This window comes from Paramacrobiotus metropolitanus, unplaced genomic scaffold (genome assembly GCF_019649055.1).
Source record: "Paramacrobiotus metropolitanus isolate TYO unplaced genomic scaffold, Prichtersi_v1.0 Parri_scaffold0000011, whole genome shotgun sequence".
NCBI lineage: Eukaryota > Metazoa > Tardigrada > Eutardigrada > Parachela > Macrobiotidae > Paramacrobiotus > Paramacrobiotus metropolitanus.
Genome location: NW_026570231.1, coordinates 1,244,727 through 1,266,701, shown reverse-complemented (window position 1 = coordinate 1,266,701; position 21,975 = coordinate 1,244,727). Strand labels below are relative to the sequence as shown.

Genomic DNA, 21,975 nt, shown 5'->3' with positions numbered 1-21,975 from the left:
TACCTACTCTTAACTACCTAGTACCGTTTACGGCTAATATCTATATAGTGGCCGCTATACTTAATACTGTACTTAACCAATCTCGTCCTTCATAACAAAGACTTGTGAAAATTCCTTGAAAGTTGAACCACTAAATAATTCTGCATAATTAATTTTAATTTAACTGTTGTATTAATGATGATGCATTGTGATGAATACTATACAAACATACGCAAACAATCGAGGCATGGTATGAAATTAATTGTATTATTGTAATTGCAAACATTAGAAATGCCTGTACCATAAGTCCATAAAATCTGAAACTGCGATGCGACACTTCGTATTGTGATATGTATAATTAAGTATGTCTTGGTGTGCTCAGTTACAGTAATATGCTGTTTTTTTTGGTTGACAAGTGATCATGAGTTTGCGACAACTCGTGGTCGCCGACTCGTCGCGAATCCCGGCCACAATAGAATCCTACTGATATGGTCCAAAGTTACAAAAACACGTACTCTGTACATTTTTGAAGCTTGGGTTCATGTTGCTTGATATTTTTACGAAAGTCTTGAGCATCAAGCTAGCAGCCGATTAGGGATGATCCGAAAATGGTTCGGCGATGCAAACTTTGAAGTACAGCACTTGTACTTACGGCGTCTGTATAATTTTAATCGCTGGTTGCGAAAAAATCCAAAAACGGCAAATGCGCAAAGCATTACCTTAACGACAGAACTTCACGACCTCATGTCAATGAATCAAACGAAAAAAATTAACATGACTGGAATTGATAAATGTCTGGGATGTGTCTATTTGTTGGGGATGCAGACTATCGCTTTGTTACTTATATTTAGTGTTTTCGCCATTCCCTGAAGCCTGAAAGATACAGGGTCTTGAAGGGAGGAAGAATTACGTGTACGGCGTACATTATTATCTAGGTATTGTATATTGTACCTATATACAGTAGCTACACTACCTTTCGGGCTGCATATTATATTTTATTTTATGTGCAGCTAGCTGCTCTGCGCTTGCGTTCCCAAACCTCGCAGTCACACCGGAAGGGCCATCCAAGTCCAGTGAACATCGGAAACGCCGGAATGGTTATGTTTGTCAGCTTCTCCACACCATTCCGCAGTATGCAGCAGCGCTTTGCTTTGATAAACATAAACTCCAATGTTCGTAACACCGCGAAGTGCACAATTCACAGAGTGATTTACATACATTAAACGCCTTTAATAAAGTTGGGTACCACTATCCTTTAATACGATTCTCAAATCACACTGATGAACCAGACACTACTGCTTTGAAATTGAATTAAAAGATAATAATGCATTTATTATAAATAGTATCTGTATGTACAATGGATACTTCAAAGTATAGATGTAGAACGGCTCAATGTCAATTACTATCAAGACAGTAAGACACCAGTGGTTACTGATTTCTTTGCTGATATGATCCGTTGACGCAGATACTTTGTTGCTAGCGTTCCCCCTGTTCCCAGCTGAAATTTCGTTGAATGCGTTTCTTAGTTCATTATATAAACCGGGTGGCTTCGAATTCTGGTCTGAATGGTCCTTACTTGTAGGCCAAGAAGCCGGCTCCCACCGGTGACACTAAGAACAAATAGTCCTTGGGAGATGCTAGGATCTTGCATGTCTCGCTCGATCGCCTTGTGCTAATGCTGCTCTGGCGTGAGTGGAAGTCGCGGCAGTGTACGAACAGACACTAATTATACTCGTATAAGACGACATCGATAGTGCGGCAGGTTACATCTCAGTGGGAAAGTGTTCATCCGGCCGCGTGCCAAGCATCATGATCAGTAGAGGAGATTCCGGGAGCTTGCGGTTCGGTTATTTTCCACCCATTATGCAAAGGCGCCCTTCATGACCGCTTACCGACATTCATAAGTAGTCCGTTTCCGTCCCGCGCTAAACTTGCAACTGCATGGAACCATGGTGGCCATATATGCAGTTCCACGCTCATCCGCCCGGTCAACGAAAATTATCGTATTCGAATTATTTAAATTATTTCATTTAAATTATTATATTACCGCCATATATGTCATATATGCCGCCAGAAGTTATTTTATCAGATTAAACAGGATTTTCAGTATCGTTAATGTCAGGAAAACGGCATCATACGCCTTTCGATTCCAATCGACGTGACCTCGCCGTGGTGTCACGTTCGGGCGGTTCAGCTCTCCACGGATAGCGTTACCATAGTACGTCAAGTGGCCATGGCGTCCCCTCGTGTTGGTTTTCTTGAAAAGTATCGACTTCTACAATAGGATTTCAAAATCGCCACGGTTGTAGATTTTATCCGGCCACATTGCTTCCTTTGGCGCCATCGCTTTGGCGTCATCGGCCCACTGCCGGCCGGGATTATACTCAGTCGTTGGTACAGGTCCGGGCCGCACCCTCCAGTCAGTGATGGTCCGTACGTGAGACTGCACGTTTTTCTTTCATCAGCAGCTCCTGGCCTCTTGTTCTCCAGAGATGCTGCCGACTCGCCGAGTGCCGACTAAAGCGACAGCACAGTACTGACTACAGATATTTACACATTTACATTACGTATGACTGGATGAAAGCGTTGTGAAGGGTGTAGGTCATGAAGTTTTTACTGTCTTAGAACTGTTAAATGCTACGGTAGCATTCTGTCAAAAATATTCAGCAAATTTCTTGTGTTAAAAGTGCCATTTTGCCGCTAAAGTTTCACTTTTTATCAGCAATCGGCATATTTATCATCATCAATCATATGGTTAAGTTTTGGCGACGGAGCTTACCGCCACTGGTGACTGACTGGGTGTTTTAGTTTGCCGTGCAACTGCAGTCTCATCCCAGTGCGAAGTGGAACACAACTGGCAGTCTGGCACTGAGACAGATAGCGCGAAGCGTTTTTCTCAGTAGTCAGATAGCGTATTGTTGTGGTGCTCCCGCTGACTGCAGGGAGTGTTCTTTTGGTTTCAAAGATTTGACAGAAGTTGGTAGCTTTTGTGCCGTTTATGTTGATTATTGATTAATTACTGTAGTTGAAACCAGTTTATAGTTTATACCATGTGTGCATTAACAAGTAAATTAGTTGATTAAACTGGCTAGGTGCCTTAACAACGCATTCCGCACCGAACTTGTGTAGTGTTCGTACGTACTGTATTGAATTGGGCCTTCGGCGTGTGGGATTCCCTAAACAGCCACCGATTTCTGACAATGGATCCGCCAATTGCGAAGAAAGAAATCCAATCTAAAAGAGCTAAAGCTTCTACCAAACCGCCAGTTGTTATTCTTCCTACCCGGGAAAGCAGTCGTAAAGTGAGTTAAAGGAAATTTTTGAGTGCAGCTGTGTACGATGCAGAATGTCATGTCATGTTTTAGCGTGTCCGTAAATCATTGGGACCCGATTTCGTCGAGGATTTTGCCACGCCTGCGCCCAAACATTCAAGCGATGACACTTCGGTCAAACCGAAGACTCCGCGAAACAAAGTGTCGACAAAACCCCTTCATGCGGCGGTGATTAACAAGGAACAACAGTTGTTGGCATGCGATACGGAGATTCCTCCTGCTCTTACGGGTGTGAACGGGAAGGCGCCCGAAGAGGAGATTCTGTTGCAGCCTGAAAAAATCATCGATATACCAATCCCTGATCCGATATGTTGCGTTTGCAACGCAACCACTTCTGTAATAAATGGGAAGGCCGGAACGGTATTGCGCTGCTGTGGTCGTAATTGCTCATACATAGGTGAGGAACTACGTACTGTAAGGGCTTAATGCATAACAGTTTTCTTTCGACCTTTGTGGATTTGGATTTTTCTGGTCATGCAACAGGACCGATCAGGGCAATGTAAATATTTTATTAATTTTTTCGTCACAATATATACGGCGGAAAATAGACATTATTGGTTGTTGCAGCGACAACTAACATGAACACGGTATTGAGTATTCGGTAAATAAATACATCTGTCAGGCTAGCAGCTGTATATGGATTGTCGAAGTTTTTGGTAAAACTGAAAGCGTTTGTTTAAGCGGTGTGATTTAAAATTTGTTTCTTATTAATTATTGTCTGCCTATAAACTTGTCAGCGCTTTGGTTTTTCATCGAGCTTTCGTTGCTGATCGGAAAAGTTCTTGAAGTTTTAAAGGTGATTTTCTGGGTTGGTGCCACTGCATGGTGAAAATACTTAGGTAGTAGAACTAGATTGACGCCGGTATAAGTGGGTTCCGAAAAAATGGTTTTTGAATCCATTGGTTATATTTTTCTTTTCGCAAATACACTTGTTAATTTTTTTTAGCACACGCCGACTGTCTTCCATACAGCAAGGACACCGTTTCGTTGATAAGAGATCGGTTCAAGTGCCGTGAATGCAAAAGATGTGCCACGTGCGGAAAAGGAAATGCTTTTACAGATAGAGTAACTCTTCAGTTTTATTTCATTCCGTTGTCCGAGCAGCCGACCGATGGTATTATTATTACTGTGAATATTGTATTTTTCAGAACATGATTATATGCCCTCGTTGCGATTCGTTGTTTCATTTGCGCTGCAACTTCCCACCTGTTGATCCCAACTCCGAAGAACTCAAAGGACGGAATCGGTGTTTTGCTCCGAGTGCGTGCTTATATATTGGTGTCGGTTAGCGTAATCTTGATTAACTGTTTGATGTAGACTGGATGTGCTACCGTTGTAAACTACAGGCGGAGACCTGTATTCCTCCACCCGAGTCATACCCATTGGTTACCGTAGCCGTGACCAATGAAAAGATTTCACTAGAAAGATCGGTGGAGAATGGACTAGGATGTTTGTTGAAAAATGGCAAAGATGCCGATGGTAAACGACAAGATGGTTTCTACCTATTTTTATTCTTATTTTTAATATGACAGTAGTGTTCATCCCAGGCGGAAATGCTGTACCGCAACCACCAGATACCTCGTCTGTGGTGAAAGTTTCCATTGCCCATGAATATGAAGATATGATCAGTGGGGCTGTGCCCGGACCGAGTACTTATGGAAATTTGTTGAAAGGGTAACAGTCTCTCACAGACAATGATTCTGCAGCCTGTAGTCAGTCACCTTCAATGCTACATTTATTACCTTTTGGATCATAATTAAACAAAGGATTATGCAACACTATAAACTTGAATATTGGTCTTGCAAATGATTTTATTTTTGGACAATTTTGGTAATTTTTTACCTTTCGCAAGTTTCGGAAAGCTTGACGTAAGTCACGTAACGATGACGTTATTGAGTTTTCGATTGCAATGTTAGCAACTTAGCGCCGGAGGAGTACGAAGACTGGCAGCCTGCGAAACAGAAAGTGGAAGAACAGTTGCGTGAAGAGGAACTTCGAGAATGCCAAGAGATAAGGCGGCATCGGCGTGAGCTTGCAAAATGGACATCCGACAGATGCGCTGCGCAGTTTGCCGATTCCAATCCGCAACTTGCGGAGTTAATCCGTAACAACGTAAGAAATTAATTTTCACTTTAACTGATGAAGTATTTCTTTAATTGCAGGGTGAGCGTACAATATTATTGTAGAAGAACTGTAATGTTGAACTTTGTGGGATTTTCGACCTCAGCTGTCAGAAAATCGTTCAGTCTTCAAGTTTATTTTCAGTCTTCAAGTTCAGTCTTCGACTTCAAGTTTTGAAAGATCACAAAAAATCTGAATTGAAGTCAAGTTCAGCAGCATTCTAACGTAAAATGATGTGTTTCAGCGTTTAACCGGAGCATCTCTGGTCTGCATTAACCGGAATCAATTTATTGATATGTTTGGCCTCAGCCTTGGAGTTGCAGTGAAGCTCCATTATGCTGTGTGTGTGTGGAGGAAATCTTTTTTCTGATGCTGGGACTGTGATGATAATCTTTACCGGATAATTTTTATATGGTTTTACTTCTTTTACGATTTTATATGAGCATATGCCCTTTTGTTTTACGGATTGTTTATTTTTTATAACAGATTTTATTTACTGTACACCCTGCAAATCCCACTAGCTGACTAACGCATTAGATAGTTTACATATTCGATTGCTTCCAAATTAAGGCTGTGACAAATTGTTTGAACACGTAATAAACGGCTCCCAAAAAACTGGTCAGAAATGAAAAATTTCAAATGCTTTGGTATATGTGGATAATCGATGGCGAAATTACGATTACACAAACTTTGTCGCAATGGCCAGAATCTTGGAAATGTCACCGGTTTTGGATCGTAGTAACATAGGAATAGGCACCGTAATCCGAGTTCCCAGCGGCGATCCGTTATCGTCCACCAAAACCAGATTATTGGTATCGAATCGGGGGATTTGGTCTTCCTGTTCTCGAGCAACACCAACAACGTATCCACGCTTCTTCTGTCCCATGATTGCAACCAGGACCTTGTGCCCAATGGTACCCGTCGCCCGACGTTTTCTCCGAATCTGTCGTCGATACACATGAATCACTTTGGGTGGCTTTCCGGCAGCCATCGCTTGTTGGCCGATAGCACTGTTATCCACAACTCGCATGCGAGTTAACTTCTGGACCATTTCCAGTGGATGGGATGTAGAAAATGGTCGCATGTAAGCAGAACCCAAGCCATTCCATGGTGGTTTCGCTATCAAGGAGCGGAAAGTACACGATAAAGTTCGTGAAAGAAGTTCTGTGAAGGCCATCGCGCCAAGGATGCAAAGAACTTTAACAGATTACAAATGGAACTTGCTCTTGCAGCTAACAAAAATTCTGAACTTAAAGTTTAATTAAGTAAACTACATTTTGCAGGAAGCTACATTTTGCAGGTAGCGAGGTCTCGTGAAACAGACAGTCTCTACTCTCTAGAAATACCGTACTGTAGTTTATGACGACCACCCGTAGACGTCGGACAATCGAGAATGCACTCTGACTGGCGTTTATTATTTTATGCAATCATACGAGTAAGTACTTACTGCACAAGTACTTGTGAGTTTTTGTTTTTCCAAATTTTATGAGTATTCCCAGTAATTTATCGTTAATAAATTATTCCAATATCTGCTGGTTTTTGCTCAGCTTACTGGTACTTAGTATATTCGAAGAAAGCTTGCGTTCGGCATAAGATTGTCATAACTCAGACTGTTGCACTTTGTTGGTATTTGGAAGACCGGAAAATTTTGTCATGTGGGGTTCCAGCACAAGTGAGTTATTGTTATGAGCCGATATATACGTCTTATTCAGAATTGGTAGTTAATGTATGATTTGTATGTATTTTATTACAGCGCAATGTTTCAATCTTTCTGTTTTATTTTTGTGGCAGAACCTTCTCCGCAGCCAGATAATGTGCTAATGCAGCAACAGCAGGAGCAAGTCAAGCAGTTGCGGGAATTTCTCTTATCGTATAACAAGCTGAGCGAGCTGTGTTTCAACAGTTGTGTACATGATTTCACAACGCGCAAAGTCCTGGATCCCGAAGATTCCTGCTCACTGAATTGTGTGGAAAAGTACCTTAAGCTTAACCAAAGAGTGTCCATGCGGTTTCAGGAATATCAGACGTTACAGAATGAAGCAGCACTCGCAGTTGCCCAGCAGGCTGGACACTTTCCTGCCAAGCAGTAGCTGTTTTTTTCACAAATACGCGTATGTAATCTTGTGCCTCAGTGGTGAATGGGAAATAAGAATGTTTGCGGAAAAATGTTTGGGTTTGGTGAGTTTTTAATTTTAACCCCGATGTTCTGCGCTTTGATTTGTGTTGCAGTGCCGGGCATAAAGTATGTAGGAACCGAGTACAGTGTATTGAGCGCATTATTAAAAAGAATTTGATCCTAAAATTAACTGTTTCCGTTTAAATGTGTATAAAACGGCTTCCATAAACGACTGACGAAATCAAAGTGGGTTTATATTACTTTTGCAAGACTATAGATAAACGCATCCATCGTGAGAACTAACAAGTTAAGTTTACATGCTTTATTTTAATTTTCCATTCTATAAGTCTCCTGAGTCACATACGATGATTCGAGCACAGTATGTTTTACGCGTGCCTGTGCTCTGATCCGATCCTGCTGGAGGGTTGGGATCTGAGTTATTCACCTAATTCGGTTCATTTTGTGCACTTAACGTCTCGTGCTTAGTACAGCAATTACACGTCCACTCTCGCATGAAATCCATTGGAAACTGTCGCTGTGCAAAGTCTAAGTTTGATCAAACAAGGTAAAATTAAAGTTTTTTATTTCGGACCTCAACAAGTGAAAATCATCGCCGACTACCTATAATCAATTTTTAAATTGCAATCGTAAATGCGCATTTTCAAATTGGTTCTTATCCAAGTGTGAGGAACCTTGATGTGTACAGCGCAACTTATCCACTCATCCACAAATCTGCATTCTCTGTTGCACTACTTCTTATGAATGTTCATGAATGTTTATTTTATCCCAGCTGTGCTATCATTTTTCACCTGAAAAGAAATTTAAACAAAGCAACCAGGCGTACGATGTATCAGCGTACAGTATTTAAGCAAGTTCAGCCACGCAATGAAATTTTTCTCTGTCGGTTTTTTTCCAAACTTATTAAACGGATATTGCAAATCGCGCCCGCAAAGAATAAGAAGACCGGAAATTACAAAAGAAGCTTGAAAACCCGAATTTACCTTACAACCTACAGTCAAGTAAAATTTTTAACGACACTAACATGTGCACTCGGGTTAAGACTTCGATTTGAACTAACATGATTACGAAGGTTTATAATCAGTTATAAACTAAGAACAGCACTCTGATTAAGGCTCTTGTTAAAATTGTGGGAAGCAGACGCTCAGCTTAACAATCGTTTTGCTTGGCTTTAACAATTCCCCATTCGACAAACTGACTTCAGATTTTTTCGGCAAATTTTCTGCAGAAATATTACTCAAGTAAATTTTCGCAGCGAAAACGTTTTCATCTTTATCTTTGCTATTTAAAAAGACTAAACTTAACGCTTTCAGTTAAAATTTTTTCAGTAGTATCTACGCAAGGGATAGCCGCATGATGTACGTACATTTCGGCATAAGGACATATCGACATAAGACACTTTACTATAAATTCATTTTAGCATAGCGAAATCTTGGCACGCGGCTATTTCAGCTTCAAATCTAAGAAATCCAAATTTTAAAATCACTTGAGAAGTTAGAAAACGTATGCAATCTACAAAAATATATTAAACTAAAGCAAGCCGAAAAAGCCAACAAGCTTATAAAAATCACAAAAAAATATTAGAGAAAAGCAAGAAATATGCAAAAAAAACAGGGAAGCACAAGACAACATGAAACAACACATTCAAATGTGATTATTCAACTGAAGCGTACACAGAAAACGTTTGCACTACAGTAACATGCCGAAATGTCTGTGTGACGAGTCGGCGAAATGTTTTATGGCCAATTTTTTTCATGCCAAAGTTTCCAACTAAAAATTACTCTTTATAAAACATTTCGCAAAAACTATTTTTGTGTAGCGCAACATTAATTAGTCCAGAAGCTAAAAATTCACTTATTAAATGTATATTTGGTTGTAAAGATAAAAATCTGTTAGCTTTAGCAAAAGTCTTAACCCGAGTGCTAATGTTAGTTTTGATCTGAGTATGAACCCGAGTGGTGATGCTAGTTCAAAGCAGAATCTTAACCCGAGTGCTCATAGTAGTGTTGATAAAAGTTTCAAGCCAGCGGAATACTTGCGTATAACGTTCTAAAAAACTTTTCACATAAATTTCATCAAATTCGAAAAGGCTCGCTATTCGGCAGCGTATACAAAAGATAGCGTAGCCCGCAAACGTTTTTGTCACTTCCAAAAACAGTTAAAACAAAAAACTTACATAATTATTTGCAAATAATTAACTCAAAAATTTGGTATGCTGCAATAACTTTTTAATCAGCCTTTTTTTTTAACTGGTTTCTCAACCGACATTTATCTGTTAGATCTGAGCAAATCCAATGATTCCAGACAGCAGATTTCCGCAGACGTACAGGATAAAAAATTGTTTTGATAATTGTCGAGCCAAAGTCAAATGTGCAAACAATACCAAAGACTTCTTAGGTTAAAATCTTTAAATTAATAATGTCGTATTTCTGCTTGGAATTACACCATTCTTAATTTGTAGCACTCTTTTGGTTTGCCAAAAAAACAACTAATACAAAATAAATATTATATAACACTCGTACATTTTCTTTAATTCTTTAACTGGAATAAGCTCTGTTATGATACATTACTTCTGTTATAATGCCTTTCTAGCTGAACACATTTCGCATCTGAACATGAAAAATAAATTTAATTAGTTTTATAATATTTTGTGGACGGTGGAACTTTTGGGTTTTTGGTAGCAGTAGTCAGAGTTCGCAAATATCAAGTTATCTCAAGTTTGAAAACCAGAGTACAAATGTTAGTTTTAATCAAAGTATTATCATAAGTGCTGATCGTAGTTTTCAGCATAGTCATAACCCGAGTTTTCATCTTAGTTCTGTCAAAAGTTTCTGCTGACAAAAAGAATATTATTTTTGAACCGCGTTATTATGCTGAAAATTTTAGAGCTATTTGCTAGCGTGTTTGGCAAGCGGGAGAACATTACAAATGGACTGTGGTGGGCCTTATCATCTTGATTTCACTAACTATGCTGCTGTAGGAGTATCATAATACGCCTTTCCAGTAATATGTTCAGCAATATATTCCTTAATTAGTTTTCAGCAAAGCATTACAAAAAACTACGAAACATTATGGCTCGAGATCCACAAGCTACTTATTTAAATGTTGCTGATCCTTCACACGGAACTCATAATTACTATATTTTTGCAGGTGCCAGTATTTTATATTATCTTATAGTCTTTACATGGTAAATTTTATCAATAAAAGGAACATTGTGATAACTTGGATGGCTTTTTTAAAACATTTATTATCTGAGTGCGGAAAACGGATGCCACACACGCTAAGAAACCACAAATTCCAATGGATGTCGAGACGTGTAACGCTGTAAACACTGCTACTGAGCGCGAGACGCTAAGTGCATATAATGAACCGAATTAAGTGAATAACACAGATCCCAGCCCTCCAGCAGGATTGGATCAGAGCACAGACACGCGTGTATGTTTTTAATAGGTACGAGTATGCTATTTACTGTGAGTAGGTAAATAAATTTGTAAATCATTAAAATTATTTTGTATCTCAGCAGTTGACCATTCGACGCATTTATTTATTTATATCGAATTGCTTTTTTGCGGCTTGCGAACGTGTCTGTATTTCGCACGTCGCAGTGTAAGTGCAAAACATTAAACGTATTACGGTAATCAATTTTATTTTACATTATAATACACCAGGAATTCTTTTGTGACCCAACTGATTCGGATACAGAGCGCCTTGGGTAAAGCGTGGTACGATCGTGAGCATCGTCAAGGCCGTGTATCTCATTGTTTCCGGCATCAGTTGGTACGGATCCCCAGTCACGCATATTATTACCGTTCTGGATTATTGCGCCTGAATCAGTGGTCCATGGCAATGACAAGAGCGATGCACCGTAATAGCCAGTTGAGAGTTCTGACAGAAAAACTTTCATTTCCGGTGTGTCGCGCTTCATGCGGTACGAGGCACAATCGTGTCCCGTCTTATCCATGCTGTATTCGCCAAATCCACTGCACAGTAGCTTCCGCTCTATTTCGCCACATTCACTGTCGGCACAGGCGTAGCTTAATGCGGATGCTCCAAAATTGTCAAGGGGAATATCAGCTACGTTTGCGTGATTCAAGAAGAGATCCACAAAATCGGCGCGATTTTTAACGACCGCCCGGTGTAGCAGAGTTTGACCAGTCCCAATTGGACAACCGTACCACACCACATCCGGCCACACTTCCTCCGTGGGTATCGGGAGACTTTCCAAATAGCAGAATTGTTGAAAATTACCGGTATCGATGCAGAAGCTCATACTAGAGATGGTTTGCTGTATAAGGTGGACGCTTACTAACACTTCTCCATACTTTGATTGATCCGATGTTATGGCAGAAAAATCGAATCCTTTCCCCGCCAACCAACCGATATCGACAGTCTTGTTACGCATCCACACCTCCGCTACATTGTCAACTGCTGTCCGGTACAGTTCGGCTAATTTTGGGCAAATTTCTTGTGATTTTACATAATCGATCACAGACCGGTTGAATACATCGCGTTCGGCAAGGAGTTTCCCGCCACCCAGCAGCAAAATTTGGGTAAAACATTCCACGGGAACGTGGAGGTCAATACTGAACTGCAGAATATTTTTACTCTGGTACCACACATTCGACAGATGCCGATTCATATGCGATGCCAAAATATTGACAATTGATGTGTCGACAGCGTTTTGTAAGGCCACGAACAGAAGAGGAATATCTTCGCCGTATTGGTCCAACATTTCGTCATCACCTTTAGAGCAGAAGTAAAGGCACAATTCTTCCACCAACTGAAAATCATTTTGTACAATGGCAAAATACAGGATCGGTGCACAGCTGTGGCCGAAATGCTTCAGTGTCCTTTTAATGTAGCGACCGTTGCTCCGAACGGCGCGTAACCGCTCCAGATCACCGGCCAGAACAAAATGCGCAATATCCATCGTGGCTTCGATGCCGCCGATCAGACTGATGATGTATGGGTTGGCATTGTCCACAGCAAAATGGAAAAGAGTTCGACCATTTCGAGTCAGGGAAACTTTATGCCAGAGGTTTACCAGGCATCGCACTTGTTTCACGTTTCCGGTTCGCACGGCCATCCAGATATCGGGGTAGAATTTCTTGCATAACGCCGCCACTTCTTTTTGTTCCGGAGAAATAATATTTAGTATCGGATGGGTCATTGGAATTCCGCAGCAAAGAATCGCTTCAATCAACTGTATGTCATTCTTCGCAATTGCAGCGACCAGTGCGCATTCCCATCTCGAATCAGTTATCGAGATTTCGCCAGCGTTTGACAGCGCGTATATTTCCCGAGCGGTGGTATACTTAATATCCAAAATTGCCTGGCTGTTATCCATGATAAATACTGAATAATCGAGGGCTACCCGCTATACATCATTTTAGCATCGTTGATCGGGTGTACATAACTGCGCCTTGTACATCAGTACTACACCGTAAACGGACAATAATGATAATTTTTTAGACGGCATTCAGGCAAAATTTTGCGATCTGTTACGTACTCTACCAGTCGCCAAATTTTTCTCAAAAGTCGGCATTCCTCTTCGAATCAAACTGCTGTCTGGCTCCGCAGATGATTTAGCTTTACGAATAAGCCTGAGCGAACTCAGAGAATGATCCATTTTAGCAAGCGATTATATATAAGTCGCACTGCATCTAGCAACAAAACGAGACACGACTGTCCGAAGTGTAGAATCATTCGCCACACTCCGGCAAAGTGGAGCTGTAACGCTTGCTTCAAAAGTAAGTACAACTATTAACTATACATCTGAAAAAATCGATGAATGCACGCTCCCAGTTTCCATCCAACGAGCTCAAATGAGGGCATCCCGGAGCGGTTAACGTCTTGCGACGGCGACATGATGATATCCAGTTATTTCAGTGATACGATTACACATATGATCCTGTCACCGACTCGCCACCGATCTGACGACACCGCAGTATTCCAGAATACTAACTTTTTTGCTTGCCGATTATTATAAACTACAAAATAGTGACAATCTAACTAGAGCACAAGAGCTGCATAAAATCGCCAGATTCATATCATGACTTTATTTAAGCCGAATCAAACCAATCATTTCCAAATACATTAATTTTCGCCTACTCGCTACCGAAGTACATCGTATTTCATAAAACTAGCCGAACATACTAAAACACTCTCACTCATAGTATCAGCATCAGGGTGGTAGCGCACATTTTCTTTGAATCAATGGTGTACATTTCCTTTAGCCTCTGAAAACAAGAAAGCCCACTGAGTCCAACTGACATTAATTAAATGAAGTCAAATTATACAGTAAAACCTGTGTAATTTGAACACCTACGGTTCCTTGAAAGTGTTTAATGTAAGCAACTGTTCAATATTCGCAATAGCGTTTGCAGTTTACGAGACGCGCCGGTTCCTGTACGGGCGTTCAATATTTACAGTTGTTCAATCTCACCGAGTTTACTGTACCAACAAGTTCACCAACAATATTCGTGTTACAAAAAGAGAATCAGAATTACCTTCAACCCATTTCTTTCGGATTTCCTTCCACTTCTGCACGTTTTCGGGGCTGTTAGCTATAATACAATAAACGACGAGATAAAAACTTACAAACCGAACGTATAATGCATTACCTCACATTTTTACATGAAAAAGAGAACTAATAAACAAAGCTTGAAGTACTGTAACTGGATGTGAAATTATTAAATGAATGACGTGAGACTAATCACTAGTATCATCGTTTCAAAACAAGCCGCAGAATTCAATAACTGCACTAAAAAGGTTATAATCAGTTACACCATTGCATACGAAGTCGGCCTCGCGACGGCCGCTACAGGCCACCATGCGCTGATAACTCCATAAAAAAGCAGTAACGATGAATGCCATTTTAATAAAGTAGTTCTTAACCGTAAGTACTTACCCATTTGATGAATCTTGTAAATAATAGGAAATCCGGCGAGCCAACCGAAGAACATGTAACGGAACACCCAGTTACGTTCCCAGTGCAGTCTAAAAGGAAACTGCAAGATCTCCGCAGTCCGTGTGTAAGGGACAACCAAGGGACGTCCAGGTCCTGGACGATCCACCATTCGCCCGTATTCCGTAGATCCAGGACCAAAGTTAGGACCGTATCGTTCGTGCAGTGCTTGGGCATTCATGGCTGATCCACCGCGTGACGGCAGCGTTCCCGGTGCGCACATCGGGTCCAGTGTGGCCGCCTGTCCCGGAGCCATTGTTTACAGGGATCCAAAACAAAGTCAAAAGATAATTCTGTGGAATCGCAGAATTTGTTTTTACAAAGACAAACACTAGCGCCTCAAGTACTGTAGATAGCAGCAGCATATTAAGCCCGACACCCCAAAACTTGTCGGATTTATGTTACAGGGAATGCAAGAACAGCCATCAAATACCACGCCGTAGGAAATAAGATTAGTTTGGCACCGTCGCTTACAGCAAGAACTCTGTAACACAACTGCAGGCTGCAGCGGAAGTGCGTAAATACGTATGAAAGCCAGCTGTTTCCGAGATCCAAAATTAATTCGATACGAGTATTTTTTAAGTTTCAGTTTTTGCCTGAGAAAATTAATTTTAATTGCATTTCGAAGTGATTATGGATTTATAATTCAGTAATATACTGCTCTTATTCTCCCTTGAAAAAAGGTATTCCTTAAAGTTTTTGGTCGTTAGTTCTTCTATCGACGGTGTTGCGCATTTTTGCCCGGTGATTTATCATCGTACCGCGTACGAGCACTGAATTTTTTCTGATGGTGAGCTCCCGGAGGTGTTGTGGAAACCGGCCTGATTCATCTTTGATCGTGCGGGAATAGGATCCTGCTAGACGACTTGTTTTTTGTGCGAACCCGGCCTGTTCGTGGCTGACCATTTAAAATGGCAACAAGAGCAGAAAAGCGGTTCGGCGGAAATTTACCGCAGCTTCAGAACCTCATCAAGCGCGATCCCATTACTTATGAATCAGAGGTACTTTCTAATGTTCGCACAATTTGGCTAATTATTTTTTATTGCCGGTAATAAAGCTTCGGAATAGCACTAAATGGTGTAGAAATTGTAAATACTTCGCTGTTATTAGTACCTCGTTCTAGGCTAATTTCTTTTAAATAAGGCAGAAGGGTAAGTAATAACGATTAAGTTAAATGCTTTACCGTAACACGGTAACAGTGGTAACACCATACAGTCAGTGCCTCAATGGTATCACAGTGGCAGTGCTCGTTAGATTTTCTGATCTTGGGTTTACCATTTGTCACTCGCTTGTGATATTATTCCTTAAATTTTAGTGGTTTAATATGTGGAATGTTCTTTTAGTATACCCAGCAACTGCGACAGTTTGAATCCTTCCTGAAAATCTACGCCAGCAATCCAAACGAGGACCATGGTCATTTTGACAGCCTCATATTATTTCTCGCACATGTATCGCATTGCTACCCGGACAAAGCAAGGGAGTTCTCGGAGAATATATACACATTTCTAAAAGAGCATTACAACAGCGTCAGTTCGGGAACACGGCAGGTGTGTGCAGTTGTGAAGGTTTCATTGTGGCGATGATCTGATACTAAACTGCAGTTTAAAATGGCTGATATGTAGCATTTGTACTACAATTGAAAAATTGCAATGTGTCTGTGCAGGCTTTGTGCAAAGGGCTGATGCTTTTGCACAAGCGTGGCATTGTCGACGCGGAAAAGATCCTTCCATTATTTTTTGAAATGCTAAAATCTCAAGATAAGCACATTCGTGCAATGCTGTCGGAGCAAATTGTGTCCATGATCAAGGCAATGAATGCAAAACACAAGAACCAGAAAGTCAATTCGGTACGTTTATCAACGACTCACCGGTAATGCTGCATATCATTTTTCCAGAAAAACATGCGAAACTTAGCTGTTTTTTCTTAGAGGATACAGAATTTATTCCTGGAAAAAATTAAGGAAGGACACCAAACAGTAGGATTGGTGGCGCTGGTAAGGAAAATTTGCAGTCCGCATTGCAAGGCTAACTTTGAGCTATTGACTAATACCTTTTATTTCAGCACTCACTACGTTTATTGTTTTTAGGAATCTGTGATACATTTATACCGGAAATCAGTATGGAAAGATCAGAAGGCGGTTAATATAATTGGACAAGCATGCCTCTCAGATGTTGCAAAGGTTAGTGGTGCAGCGGGTCTGCAAGTTTGTTATCTTCTGTGACATATTTCTTTTCTTTTTTGGTAGTTGATCCATACTGCATTACGCTTCTTTACAAGTACTGATGAATCGAAAAAAAATGATGATGATGGAAGTGATTCAGAAGTACGGGTCTCGTCGTACGCTCAGTACTAGTTCTTACTGTTGTCGTTTTGCAGGAAAAAACTTTTATTATTATTATGTTTGTTTACTTCAGGGAGACGTGAAAACAGCAAAAGAGCTGATGATGGCTCATCGTGTAGGCAAAAAAACTAATAAACGTCAAAAACGTCTTGAGCGAGGAATGCGACAGATTAAGGCAAGTAACTCTTGCATTACTAGTAATTCCGGTGAATTTTTATTGACTGTAATCGCATACGCATGTAACCTCATAAGTGTGTTTTCTTGATTTTAGAAAAACTCAAAGAAAAAGAAAGCAGAAATCTTTGATTTTTCTGCTTTGCGTATGATTTATGATCCTCAAGGTAAGCGACTTTGTTCTTAGGACTTCAGGCATGCGCGGTAATGTTCGAGTGGGTTAAAATTTCGAAGACGTAGATATAAATCTTTATTTTTTTGTATGGCATCTTTGTAGGTTTTGCGGAAGCAGTTTACAAAAAGATGGAGAAGTGCAATGCGCAGTTTGAAACGAAATTGTTGTTTATGGATTTCATCTCCCGAATGATTGGGATTCATAAAGTACGCAGTTGTGGAAAGCGGTTTCTAAAACGAACACTTGATAAAATTAACACACTGACGTTCCAGCTCGTCGTTCTGAATTTCTATCCGTATGTCCAGCGATTCCTTCAACCACACCAGCGAGGTACAGCGCGGAATACAAAAAGTCTTGTGGTTTATGCAGTTTCGGTGCCTTTGACATCGGAAAATATCTGTTTTTACGTGTGTGCATTGCCTTTCATTTTGGTTTTTTCCTTGCAGAAGTTACAAAAATTCTCTTGTATGCTGCTCAAGCCACGCACGATATGGTCCCTCCAGATGTAAATTTTCTGGATAGTCGTAGTTGATGAACACTTATTATTTGATTTGCTGGTAATTACAGACGACACAACCTCTGGTTAAAGTTGTGGCAGATAATTTCGTGGCAGAAAGAAATTCGGCGGAAGTGATTGCTGTTGGGTAAAGCACCTTCTGTGTATTACTTTTCGTCTAACGCCTTAATGGAATTTTTGTACTTGTGTTTTAGGCTTAATTCCATAAGAGAGATGTGCGCTCGCTGTCCATTTGCCATGACACCAGAGCTGTTACAGGACTTGGCACAGTATCGCAAATATCGCAACAAAAATGTAGTGAGTGCTGCCCGATCTTTGGTGCAGTTATATCGGCATGTGGATCCGTCCATGCTGAAACGCAAAGATCGGGTGAGTTTATGATTAAACCGATTAAATGGGTTACAAATTAGGAGTTATTCGATTTTTTCAAACTGCAGGGAAAGCCGACGCTTACTATGGATCAGCTTAAGTTGAAAGCTTTTGGGGAAACCAATGCTAAAGGGCATATAGAAGGGGCTGAAATGTTGCCATCCGACGAAGAGAGTACGCTTCCGTAAATTCGAACTAATGATCAAGAAGGATTCTAGAATACTTATCCTGGCTCGTTATAAATCATGAAAACTTTTCCAAATGATTTATTCAAAGTGAAGTTTTAACTACATCTACAGAAAATACCGCCAGCATGAAATACCATGTTTATAGTTACAAATATTTTTATTTATCCATGAAACAGTTTTTCGTTCATTATCTTCTGCGTTTTTCAAACTGAGGTATCCAGGAGATTCTTACGGTATTATGTGAACTTTGTTTTCACTTTCTGCGTTTAGTCTTTTTTGTGAATTTTGCGAGTGAGTTCTTCAACGAAACATTTTAATGATGTGTTTTTATACGAGTTCAGTATGGTATGGTAGTACTCGTAATTCTGGACCAGCCGGTTGTGCGGTGGTGTATTGTGGATAGCTACTGCAATAACGACGATTTTACTCTGATCTTTTACGTTTTATTTACGTTTTTTGTTTACGTTTTTGTCCCTTTTTTTCACCTTGTACGTTTCTCGTATGTCGGCATCTCGTGCACTTTTTAATTCTTTATAGATGCTGATGAAGCTGAGGGTGAATGGGAATCGGACAGCGAGGATGAGGATGCTGACAATGATGATGGAGAGTGGGTTGATGTTGCCCAGTCTGATAACGAAGAAACGACAGGCTACATAAATCCTGAAGTTGAGGTACAACTACTCTATGCGTTTTAGAATGAAATGCATAATAGTTCATACATGAAATGTATGCATGCATAATTGTTCATAATACATAGTTCAATGAAATGCATAATAGTTCATACATGCCTTTTCCTGTTTAGGAACTGTCTGCAGAAGCTCGTGCAGAAAAAGCAGCGGTGGTGTCATCCACACGTTTTCTTACTCAAAAGGAGTTTGATGTGATTAAAAAGCAGAAAATTGCGGAAACTTTGAGCCTTAACAAAGGAAAAAAACGGGCTGCCGTTGAAGCAGGCTTTGAAAAGGAACCTAGGTGAGCGTATACTTCGAAAAATACAAAAAAGTTTCGCTGGCGTCTTTTTGATCGAATTAATTTCCGACTTTGCTGACAGTGGTGCTTTTGTCGTTTAGTGAATTTGTTTCCCTTTCGGATATTGAACGACTGGCCAAAAAACCTAAAGAGACAAAAGCTGAGAAAGTTGCCGGTGTTAAAGTACGTCTTTTCCTACAGCTGGTTATTCATGTTAACTATGGTATCTTTTAAAGTTGAATAGGTGAGTGACTGCAATAATTCTAGGTTGCACGTGAAGATCGTGGTGCGTTCGGGAAGCCTAAGCCAAAACTGAATCCTCATGCCAGTACGACCAATAAACAGAAACAACGAAAGAAAAATTTTGTGATGTTGAAACAAAAAATGCGAGGAAAACAGAAGCGGTCTTTCCGAGATAAGCAGGTAAAAATTTATAGCGGCCTTGTGATCGCACAACGTTTACAAGACAGATACTAGCAAGTGGACGCTTTGATATGTTGCCAGAAGCATTGCGCTTTTAAACGTATTGTGATCATATTTTGGAAATACACTTACAATTGTAACTGTCATATGATTGTTGGTTTAGCTCATGAACAATACATAAATGTGTCGATTATCTTCGATACTTAGCAGTCTGTTGCTGTCGATCACGATTCACGATTGATATCTTTATGGCTCGTGCTTTTGGTTTGCAGATTGCTTTTCGAAATGCTCTTTTGAAACAGCTGAAGAGGAAGTGAGGGACACTTCTTCAATCGCCGGTGTGGACGCTTAATGGTCCGCTCATTGTTAAGCTACGCTGTTAAGTCTTTCGCAGTTGGTTTTTAAATAGCATGCGAAGTTTTGTGGATCTTTTGAAATAGACTTCAGAAAAAACTGCGCTTGCTGGAATTTCTTGAAAATCAGTGCGGTTAAAAACACGGACTGGCATCACGGTGCGTGATACGTTTAATGTACTTACTCGTTAGAACAGTATAAATGATAAAAATTTCACCACTGTTGCTGCAAATATCGAAGTGCAGTTCACTAATATTATGATCAGCCTGATCAGGTGGAGAAAAAAACCCGACAGAATATTATTCGGTTCAAAATCACAACATTACATAGGCTGATAGGCGGGATAGGCTAGTGCCACTTAATACAGCAGAGACGATCACATCAATTGTAAAGCAAGAGAAACCACAACTATGATGTTCCACTCTGTGCAGCTTTGCGATGTTCTAGCTCCTTCGCAGGAGTATATTCCGGTGGATGAATGGAAACCAATCGAGGTTTCCGGAAGTGCGGTGCCATCCCGGCAGCTTCTTCGGCCTGCAATTCAGCCAGCCTGGCTTTTGCCAGACTGGGATCTTTGCCAGCCTTTTCGAGCTGTTCAATGAGAACCATGACCGTCTGTTTTTCCAACCCGGGTATTCGATCCCACAGCGGAGTTTCCATGTAGCGGTCCAGATCGTTCTCCTCGCGCAGATAAAAGAAATATACCATAAACACCAGTAGGCTCACAGCCACGACCCGAGAGTTGACAGTGTTTGCATTATCCTTATCCACTTTAAAGACTTTGTGGAGGAAGGCTCGGCTAGTCGAGAACTGCACTGGTCGGTCGTCTGTAGAAGAGGATGGCGATTTATCAGGCTGCGCGATAGCCACGGATGGGATCGCCGTGGAAAAGGATTTACATGTACACAGAGTATAACCATTTCTGGACCCGAGCAGCGGCACTGTGAATATCGAATGCCTAAGATGTAAAGGTAATCTGTCCAGAAGATTAACCAAACGATGAAAATGCATCTCGGTTTGGTACCGATGTGACTGCCAAGAGCGTGGAATACCAATCACTAATCACGTGTGCAGAGTTACTGAATTAATGGTGATCCAGCATTTCGGAGTTTATAATAAGACTCGTCACATCAAAAGAACAGATCAATCATCAGATTTTAAAACTCTTCGGACTCTTTGTCATTTGTGCGCTTGTTTTTCTGGAGTTTAGCCTGTTTAGGATTTTTAGCCGCTGCGTTGACTGGTAGTGCGGGACTTCTATCCTACTAGCATGGTCTATGTATGATTCAGTTACGCTGCTACTAGTGTTTTGCTAAACGTAGCTGCCACCTGACGAATTTTCCGGATCAAATCTTTTTCACGTTTACCTGAGCCAAGTACAGACTACAGAGTACTAAGTTAGTACTACTAACTAGTACAGTACTTTAGTACCTAATTGTAAGTACTTATTTGTTCAGTTCGCCATTGACCGTGCCGGTATTGAACGAATAACAATTACTAGGTTACAAATTTTGTTACAAAAACAGAATTAATTAAACAGAATTTACTTACTATAGTGTGAGACTATAGTACTACAGTTGCAGCTATTGGTAAGTTCTTGCCTGAGCGGAAGCTGCGGAAGCAAATACGGATTTCAGATTTGCATATCATTCTGTCAGCTGTCTGGCATTACTATAGAGTTTTTTTGACAGTCATACACTCGATAACAACAAACTCGATAGTACATAGGAATTGAATTTTGTTTCTTATTCCCTTGTCAAAAAGTTTGTTCTAAACTGTATCAATATACCTCAAATGTTAAGCCGTTTATCATAAAATGTGCCGACGGCATGATTTTGGCAGCAGATCTTATGTAATGATTTATATCAATACGAAAACATATCGAAGTTACAAAATTTATTCGAAACTCGTACCCGCGTCTTCGCAACTGTT

At 40.5% G+C, this 21,975-nt stretch overlaps 7 protein-coding genes across 9 annotated transcripts; 3 read left to right on the top strand and 4 right to left on the bottom strand.

The window, feature by feature from the left end:
* Window positions 1-2,869: 2,869 nt before the first annotated feature.
* LOC129583773 (uncharacterized) lies at window positions 2,870-6,065 on the top strand. 3 transcript variants are annotated; one of them, XM_055475732.1, is made up of 8 exons: window positions 2,870-3,281; window positions 3,345-3,708; window positions 4,258-4,376; window positions 4,460-4,571; window positions 4,629-4,790; window positions 4,847-4,985; window positions 5,228-5,423; window positions 5,677-6,065. In XM_055475732.1, the coding sequence occupies exons 1-8, from the start codon at window positions 3,180-3,182 to the stop codon at window positions 5,800-5,802; spliced, it is 1,320 nt and encodes a 439-aa protein (XP_055331707.1). In that variant the 5' UTR covers window positions 2,870-3,179; the 3' UTR covers window positions 5,803-6,065. The 3 variants fall into 3 exon arrangements, with proteins under 3 accessions (XP_055331707.1, XP_055331708.1, XP_055331706.1); XM_055475733.1 differs by having other exon boundaries at window positions 2,871-3,281; window positions 4,859-4,985; XM_055475731.1 differs by having other exon boundaries at window positions 2,871-3,281; window positions 4,844-4,985.
* Window positions 5,798-6,742, bottom strand: LOC129583775 (39S ribosomal protein L14, mitochondrial-like). The gene has a single exon (XM_055475735.1). It carries the CDS (start codon window positions 6,607-6,609, stop codon window positions 6,112-6,114), a length of 498 nt encoding a protein of 165 aa, XP_055331710.1. The 5' UTR covers window positions 6,610-6,742; the 3' UTR covers window positions 5,798-6,111.
* Window positions 6,743-6,873: 131 nt separating this feature from the next.
* On the top strand, window positions 6,874-7,689 carry LOC129583777 (mitochondrial import inner membrane translocase subunit Tim9-like). Its single transcript, XM_055475738.1, has 2 exons — window positions 6,874-7,104; window positions 7,224-7,689. Exons 1-2 carry the CDS (start codon window positions 7,086-7,088, stop codon window positions 7,520-7,522), a joined length of 318 nt encoding a protein of 105 aa, XP_055331713.1. The 5' UTR covers window positions 6,874-7,085; the 3' UTR covers window positions 7,523-7,689.
* Window positions 7,690-11,171: 3,482 nt separating this feature from the next.
* LOC129583772 (uncharacterized) lies at window positions 11,172-13,472 on the bottom strand. Its single transcript, XM_055475730.1, has one exon. The coding sequence runs from the start codon at window positions 12,911-12,913 to the stop codon at window positions 11,216-11,218; it is 1,698 nt and encodes a 565-aa protein (XP_055331705.1). The 5' UTR covers window positions 12,914-13,472; the 3' UTR covers window positions 11,172-11,215.
* Window positions 13,473-13,605: 133 nt separating this feature from the next.
* On the bottom strand, window positions 13,606-14,914 carry LOC129583776 (uncharacterized). The gene is made up of 3 exons (XM_055475736.1): window positions 14,477-14,914; window positions 14,076-14,132; window positions 13,606-13,805 (listed from the first exon to the last, which is right to left on the bottom strand). Exons 1-3 carry the CDS (start codon window positions 14,787-14,789, stop codon window positions 13,780-13,782), a joined length of 396 nt encoding a protein of 131 aa, XP_055331711.1. The 5' UTR covers window positions 14,790-14,914; the 3' UTR covers window positions 13,606-13,779.
* A 169-nt stretch (window positions 14,915-15,083) lies between these two features.
* Window positions 15,084-20,240, top strand: LOC129583771 (protein SDA1 homolog). Its single transcript, XM_055475729.1, has 19 exons — window positions 15,084-15,534; window positions 15,877-16,080; window positions 16,197-16,379; window positions 16,461-16,526; window positions 16,620-16,712; window positions 16,779-16,856; window positions 16,948-17,049; window positions 17,146-17,215; window positions 17,326-17,429; window positions 17,496-17,553; window positions 17,670-17,728; window positions 17,791-17,867; window positions 17,935-18,109; window positions 18,178-18,283; window positions 18,835-18,968; window positions 19,100-19,269; window positions 19,368-19,449; window positions 19,534-19,689; window positions 19,962-20,240. Exons 1-19 carry the CDS (start codon window positions 15,445-15,447, stop codon window positions 20,004-20,006), a joined length of 2,052 nt encoding a protein of 683 aa, XP_055331704.1. The 5' UTR covers window positions 15,084-15,444; the 3' UTR covers window positions 20,007-20,240.
* A 43-nt stretch (window positions 20,241-20,283) lies between these two features.
* LOC129583774 (uncharacterized) lies at window positions 20,284-21,288 on the bottom strand. Its single transcript, XM_055475734.1, has one exon. The coding sequence runs from the start codon at window positions 21,052-21,054 to the stop codon at window positions 20,452-20,454; it is 603 nt and encodes a 200-aa protein (XP_055331709.1). The 5' UTR covers window positions 21,055-21,288; the 3' UTR covers window positions 20,284-20,451.
* Window positions 21,289-21,975: the final 687 nt, after the last annotated feature.